This window comes from Oppia nitens, unplaced genomic scaffold (assembly GCF_028296485.1).
Source record: "Oppia nitens isolate AA-2021 unplaced genomic scaffold, nextdenovo-longstitch-racon4-pilon3 scaffold63_pilon_pilon_pilon, whole genome shotgun sequence".
NCBI classification, from domain to species: Eukaryota; Metazoa; Arthropoda; class Arachnida; order Sarcoptiformes; family Oppiidae; genus Oppia; species Oppia nitens.
The window spans coordinates 23,426-31,479 of NW_026533247.1; the positions used below are offsets into that span (position 1 = coordinate 23,426).

Consider the following 8,054-nt stretch of genomic DNA (forward strand, 5'->3'; position numbering starts at 1 on the left):
ATATTAAAATATTGATATATATATAATTATTAAAATATAAACTTATTAATTGTATAATAAAAACTTTTTGATATTTTTTAAATATTATTTTTTGTTTTTAGTTTTTTATATTTAATAATACAATAATTACCAAACATACATATCTAAATATAAAATCATGTTTAATATAATAATAAGTGACTTTATGTGCAAACGATTATTGATATTATTGGCTGTAATCATAACTATTAACATTCAACAATTATGCGGCGCTAATAATGTTGACGTTTGTTCCCATTTATTGAAAAATCTTACAATTAATAATATCAATAATAATAATAATAATACTAAAACAACGACTACAAGTAAGTTTATATTTTATAATTATTTTGTTAACTATAATACTAAAAGTATAAAAAATATACTCTAAAATATTGATTTTTTGAATTATATTTAAATTCTTTTTATTAATTATAAAGTTTAAAATAAATATGCAATTTGCTTTATGTTTGTAAATATTAAATATGTAAAAAATTTATAAAGTTTTTTTTTAATTTTGTAGTTTTAAATCAATAAAAATTATAGTTTGGTTGTGTATTATTAATGATTTAAAGTTACAGTTAATTTGCAAAACAATTACATTAAAAGCTTTCAAAGTTTCCAAAACTTATTTTATTACAGTAAAATCATTAAATTTGCTTAATTATCAATTATTTTAAATTAACATTGGTAATAAATTTTATGTGTAGCTTAACAAATAAAAAATTTTAATTATAAATTACATTAGATTTATTTGTGGCCCATAGCTATTGACAAAAAATTTTTGACGTACAAATTGATTTGTTATCAAATATTTACACATAATAAACAAAATCTAACACTCATTTTTAGTTAATACTGATATATATTTATTAACTTTTATATTGTATAGTAATAATACATAAATAACATTCAAATGTCAAACAGATTTTACTGTTTGACACAAATAAACAATAAGTAAAGCAGAGAAAAAAAGAAAATATTTTTTACACATAATATCCAAATAAATGCAAACTAATATTAATATATATTGTATATATTTAAAAATTATATATTTAACTACAATACATTATAGTATAAATTAAATTTTATTCGATTTTATTTTTAAAATATTATTTATAAAAAATATATTTTTCATATAATAATGTAAGTTATACTTTTAAATTATATATATATCTATATATCGTATATATGTATTATAATAAAAATAAAAAGATCAGTGCAATTTTATTTCAAATTATATAAGGCATTAAATTTAACAGCAAAAAAAACTTGAATTTTTATAAAAATATATGTGATGTGAATATACAGCATTCAAATAATTCAGTGAAGCCAATGATATCACAAAATTATACATAAAAAACCAATAACAGTGTCGTATTAAATATCATTGAATACAAAATTTGTGGTTTACTTTTATATCCAATTTACAAAAATTTTATAGATATTTATTCTCAAATTAGAGTATAGTTTAAACTGTTGATGATATCTATATATTATAATCATAGATTATAAAATTAAAAAACATGTTTTCTACTAAATAATACATTACTCGTTTGAATTTTAACGCACCATAATTAATATATATTAGCAGATTAATGATTTAAATTATAAAAAGAATAATAATAATATAAAATAAATTATTATAATGATAACTAAATATACATGTACTTTACTTTATATTTACTTTATATATTATGATATACTAAATATAATATGCAATTGTATTTGATTTAATGTTAATCATTTTTATACTACAGTAGTATTTATATATTATCGAAAGTTCTAAAAGCTATGTCAAACAAAATGTATTTTAAAAAATATTTACAATTTTAGTATATTCATCTATTGTTAGAAAATTTACTAAAATTTTTATTTTTTATATATTAATATATTACAGTAAATACAGAATATTACAGTACTTTCCAGAATTTAATTAAACCTTTCTTCAAGTTTAACTTGACTTTTCATTTGATGATACCTTAATAATATATATTAATAGTTACAGTATTTATTAACTAATTATTTATTTAAATTCTTATTATTTAATATAAGTATTTAAATAGATTAATAAATCATTTAACTACTAAATAAATAGAAACTAAAGTAAATATTAAAGTATATAAAATGATATTAAATGTAATAAATATAGTATAAACTAATATACAATATAGTAATAAATTATATATTATAGTATAAGATTTTATATAATGTTATATTATTTAACATAACAAATTTGACATTAAGTTAATTTTATACATTATATCAAATTTCATTTATCATATGTTTATATTTTTATACTATATATTGTATGTTTCATACAATTAACATTTTATTAAGATCCAACAATTAAAATAAGTATTATATGAAAATTATATAATTTAATAAAATAATATAATTTTAATTAAATATAATTACATCATTTGTATGCTTTTCTATTGCATAATAAATGTGTTAAACAAAAATTTAATGAAATCTATAATAGAAAATTCGTTAATCTTCTGATAATCTTTTATTAACTAATTATAATTTTAATTAAAAAATTTATAACATAAATACATTATTTATTTTTATATTTTCTATACATTTTATTATTAATATATCAAGTGATTAGTTTTCATTACTGATTCACATTATACAAAAAAATAATTAAACAAACCTTTAAGAAAATCTTTTTATTATTTAAGTAATAAAATGGATATTTAAAAAAAAAAACATGAGTTATGACTAGAGCTAATGCATCTTCGGGAGTTTAAATTGTCAAAATCGGTCGGGAAATCGGGAGTAAAAAATGACAAAATCGGGAGATAAATAGGGAAATTAAAATTTATTTATTAGCTATAGTACTGATTGTAAATAATTTATTTATCACGAAATTGGTTTATATTAGATGAAAAACGCATTTATTTTCAAATTTTAATTTATTATTTAATAATAGAAATAAATTCAACTTAGATTTTAAACTACAATTTATCTTGTAAACTATCATGTAGAAAAACATAAATTATGTAGTTTAATACCTATGTTTGAGATATTTTTATTTTAATATAATAAAATTTTTACATTTATTTTCTATAGTGTGCTTTCTGATCATACAAATTGTCTATTTCATTGTTATTGAGTTAATATTATATCGGATGTGCAGTTAATGTTTTACTGATTATGTATTTAATTGTTATTTATTTCAAAATTTGTCTAATTTTGACAAAAATCACACTTATATACAGTTTTCAGGATTTTCCCAAATAATACTTAAAATCGGGAAAATAAAAAAAACAATAGGTGTTTATTTCAATCTAAATATTAACATAATTGTATATCGTAAATATTAAATATTAAATTCCCGACGATTTAATATGTAATAAAATTTAGGTAATTGCCTATTATACATAGTTCTAGTTATAACTTAATAACTTATATACATGTATAAAATTAATGCTTGAAAAAGTAATACAAAATCAAGTAATTTATAGATTATTATGTATTATATTTACATAATTTTTTCGTTATTTGTTATACTCATTATTGATTTTAATGGTTTACAAGTGAAAAGTTTTAACTAAAGTGTTTATTAAATATCTTATTTGCCTTAATTATACTTTTAACTATTATTTGTTTTTTTAATAATAACTTACTTATAACTATGAGTTACTTGATATAAATTGCAATAATTTTGTTGTATTGGTTTACTGAAACAAATATGTGGACTTCAAAAACCCTTATGCATTAAATGCATTGAGTGCTAAACAATATTATTATTATTATTATATAATTTATATAATACAGTTACAGTTCCGACATATGTTTATATAAGATTATTTATTTTATATAATTACAATACACATGCATTAAGCAAATTTAATAAATAAGGAGTATAGTTACTGTATATATTTATATATAATCTATGTGTGTGTCCACATTAATTAATATATAATATATATATATATATATATATATATATATATATATATTTATAATAAATATTATAATTATAAATATAATTAAATTTTATATTTTATTTATATACTAGTTATATAGTGGTATTTCTAGTATATTAATTTTATACAAAGAACTATATAAAAATAATTCAAATATAATATGTAAGCTAGATTATGTTAAAAAAATTAAGGTACTGTATAACGTTGATAATAATAATAATTATTATTATTATATACTGTTATGCTAACAACAATCATAAAATATTTAATGTAAAAATAATTAGTAAATTTTATTTAAAAGAATAATTACAAACAATGTTTCAATTAACATAAAATTATTTATTTATAAAATAAAAATCTTATGACATTTAAGCGTTTAATAACAAATGAAAATCATTTTCAATAAATCTTATACAACTATTTATGTGATAAAATAACAATTTTGTATCAATATATGCTATAATATATTTATTTATTTGATATTTTATATAAACATTAAAAAGTTTACACACATTTATATCTGATTTTTAAAGAGATTAGTATTATTTTTTGATGAGATTTTGATGTTATATTGTTATTTACATTTTATACGTTTATAGTTTTAATAATATTTTTTATAAGACAACACTTGAATTTAAATGTCTAAACTTTTTTGTTTGCATTAAATATTTATTATTGATATTACTTGAATGCTAAGCAATGTATAAAATATTTTATTTTATTATAATATTAAAGAGATAAAAAAACATATTATTAAATAATTTTTGTTTTTTGTTTTTTTCTGAACAAAATCTAATATAAATATTTGTAATACTATTTAAATTAATGTATGTTTCAGCGATACCCTCAAACAAACTTAACATAACAAACAATCAGGAAATTTATAAATTATACGCCAATTGTATGAAAACACGTTATGAGAAACAACAGCACAGAAATGCTAACATTAGTAATAACAACATTAATGGTGTGGACAGACAACGGAGGTCAGTACTGGAAGGGGAGGGAATGCGTTTCAAAAGAGACCCTATACTTGATGAGGAAGGTATGAATTTTCATATATTTATACCGGTATAGTCATAACATAAAACATATAATGCAAACTAATTATAAATTATTATATAAATATTCTTACAAAAAAACAATATTCATTTCTTATAATTTTGTAATTGTTATCAAAAATATATTTATTATAATACTATTAGAATTAGTTTTTAAATATATATTTTCAATCTCTATAAGGTATGCGCTTCAAAAAGGACAGTCTATTGACTGACGAAGGCATGCGATTCCGTAAATCTGTGTTAGACGGGGAGGGAATGAGATTTCGCAAAAACGACCGTATTTTGGATGAGGAGGGCATGCGTTTCAAAAAGTCAGTACTTGATGGAGAGGGTATGCGCTTCAAGAAGGCATCGGTTTTGGATAATGAAGGCATGAGATTCAGAAAGTCAGTCCTTGACGGCGAAGGTATGCGATTCAAGAAGGCATCAGTTTTGGACAATGAAGGCATGAGATTCAAGAAGGCGTCGGTGTTGGATAACGAGGGGATGAGGTTTAAGAAGGCATCGGTGTTGGACAACGAAGGGATGCGCTTCAAGAAGGCATCGGTATTAGACAACGAGGGGATGCGCTTCAAGAAGGCATCGGTATTAGACAACGAGGGGATGCGCTTCAAGAAGGCATCGGTATTAGACAACGAGGGGATGCGCTTCAAGAAGGCATCGGTATTAGACAACGAGGGGATGCGCTTCAAGAAGGCATCGGTATTAGACAACGAGGGGATGCGCTTCAAGAAAGCTTCAGTTTTGGATAACGAAGGGATGAGGTTTAAAAAAGCGTCAATTTTGGACAATGAAGGCATGAGATTCAAAAAGTCAGTTCTTGATGGCGAAGGGATGCGCTTTAAAAAGTCTGTATTAGATGGAGAAGGTATGCGATTCAAAAAATTGATGGCCAACCAGTTAGCCCGACTTCGCAAATATAATTATCTACCCATAGATGAGTTTGCCGTAGACGAGCGCCGGGACACTGACGGTGGATCCAGTAGTGATATACTTGAAGGTGAAGGAATGAGATTTAAGAGACAATTGATTAATGATAATAGGTTTTTGACAGACAGTAGTGGTAGGAACTACTTATTAAATGATAATAATAATAATAATCTAAATAATAATTTACTTAATCATAGGATCAGAGAAATACTTGTGATTTATAGAAGAAAATGAAATGATTTTTAAAATATAATTGAGAAATATGTCTATTTATAATAATTAATGTCATTATTTTTTATAAATTTTGTTTGCTTTGTTTATTTACTTAATTAAAATTAATATTATACGTATAAAAATTGTTAGACAAGTTATAAGATTAAATTATTAAATTATTATGTCATTATTAGTATTTTGCATATTTTATCAATTTTATGCTATAGTTAGTACTGTAGAAATAGAAATAATTGCAAAAAAGTAAATTATTTTATTTATAGCTTATTTTATTACATTATGGTATATAATAGATATTAATTTGTAATTCAATGACTGGATGATATTGTACGCTAAATAAGATATAAATATTAAATATATTATAAATATCATATATGAAGTTTGTTATGTATAAATAACATTAAAATGAGATTAAATATAATGGATAAATATTATAAATAACTTTTACATTGGATTATGCTTGAATTTAAATTTTTTTTATTTAATGTATATTATCATTATAAAAAATAAAAATTTTTATTTTTGTTAAATATAAAGTAAACTAAACATTTTAAGCTAAATAATTTATTATTTATTTATTTGTTTATTATTAACATATGTAACATTTTACTAAATTATAACAATTTTTAGCAAATTTTATCACTACAAAAAATTGCATGCATGAATATTTATTGAATGATTAAATTCATTGTTATAAATATTTAATATTTTAAATATATTTGTTTGCGAAATGTATAAAAATAATGTGTTACTAAAGTCATATTTTAAATAATATTTCATTAATGTCTAAATATTATAACTAAAACTTATTATCTATTAATAAAATAATACAAAATTTTGAAAAATTACTAAATTGAAAAATGAATATATTAATATTTGCATACTTTAACTTTCATTTTTATATAAAAAACTAAAATCATTTTCTTCTAGTTATCATAAATAATAATTATTAAATAAAATTTTTCTAATCTAAAAAATATGCTAAAACTTATATATTTCAAATTTATATATTTATATATATATATAACTTAATATTCATAAATTAAATTTATTTTTTACAGTAAACGGCGAGTCAAAGCATATGAAGTAATGATTAAAAATGTTATTTAACTCATCGTTAATTAATCAATCATTTATTAATTGCAATGTAATTTTAAATAATTAATATATAATTTAAGCAATTGATCATAAAAAACAAAAAATAAAAAACAATTATTATAATTATGATTAGGATTATTATTGTTATTCTCATTATTATTATTATTATTATTGCTAAACTTGTCATTTTATAAAATAAATAAAATGAAACTAAATTGTAATAATTATGTAAAAACATTAATTATTTGGTTGGAGGGATAGGTGTTTAGGAAATTACGACAAATATTCCTTAGTTATTGTATTGTTTATTATAATTGGATTAATAATATAAAGCCTAGACTTATAGTTACTGTTATAATGAATAATCCATTGAAAATTTCCTTAACATTCATACCTCCATTCATATTGTAATTAAACAATCATTAAAAAAAACAATAAAAATTAATTATTATTGAGCATTGAAAATAAACTACAGTATTATAATTATTATTATACAGTAATAAGTTCTCTATGTATATAAATATAAATTATGCTTGTTATTTATATTATGATAATTATATTTTGTTGAAATAAAAAAATTATCTTGATAATAATAAACTTTTATTATAATTTGTTAATATATTTTTTCCTCTCTCGTTCTCTCTTTCTTTCTATATATATATATACATAAATTAATAAAATTTAATTAATAATTAATAAAATGCTCAAAAAATTAATAAATAAAAAATATAAGAAACAATACTTTATTGTTTGTTTAAACTTTAAACTATTGTGA

At 19.7% G+C, this 8,054-nt stretch overlaps 1 protein-coding gene across 1 annotated transcript; it reads left to right on the forward strand.

Annotated features, from left to right (window-relative positions):
* The first annotated feature begins 270 nt into the window (after nt 1-270).
* On the forward strand, nt 271-7,355 carry LOC128962020 (uncharacterized). The gene is made up of 4 exons (XM_054308340.1): nt 271-344; nt 4,795-5,001; nt 5,199-6,020; nt 7,243-7,355. The coding sequence occupies exons 2-4, from the start codon at nt 4,860-4,862 to the stop codon at nt 7,269-7,271; spliced, it is 993 nt and encodes a 330-aa protein (XP_054164315.1). The 5' UTR covers nt 271-344; nt 4,795-4,859; the 3' UTR covers nt 7,272-7,355.
* The last annotated feature ends 699 nt before the right edge of the window (nt 7,356-8,054 follow it).

Excerpts from the sequence above, each read along its gene's own strand:
- LOC128962020 (XM_054308340.1), top strand. The coding sequence starts at position 4,860 with ATGAAAACACGTTATGAGAAACAACAGCACAGAAATGCTAACATTAGT. Across the intron at positions 5,002-5,198 it reads CCCTATACTTGATGAGGAAG|GTATGCGCTTCAAAAAGGAC; the intron begins GTATGAATTTTC and ends AATCTCTATAAG. Across the intron at positions 6,021-7,242 it reads CAGTAGTGATATACTTGAAG|TAAACGGCGAGTCAAAGCAT; the intron begins GTGAAGGAATGA and ends TATTTTTTACAG.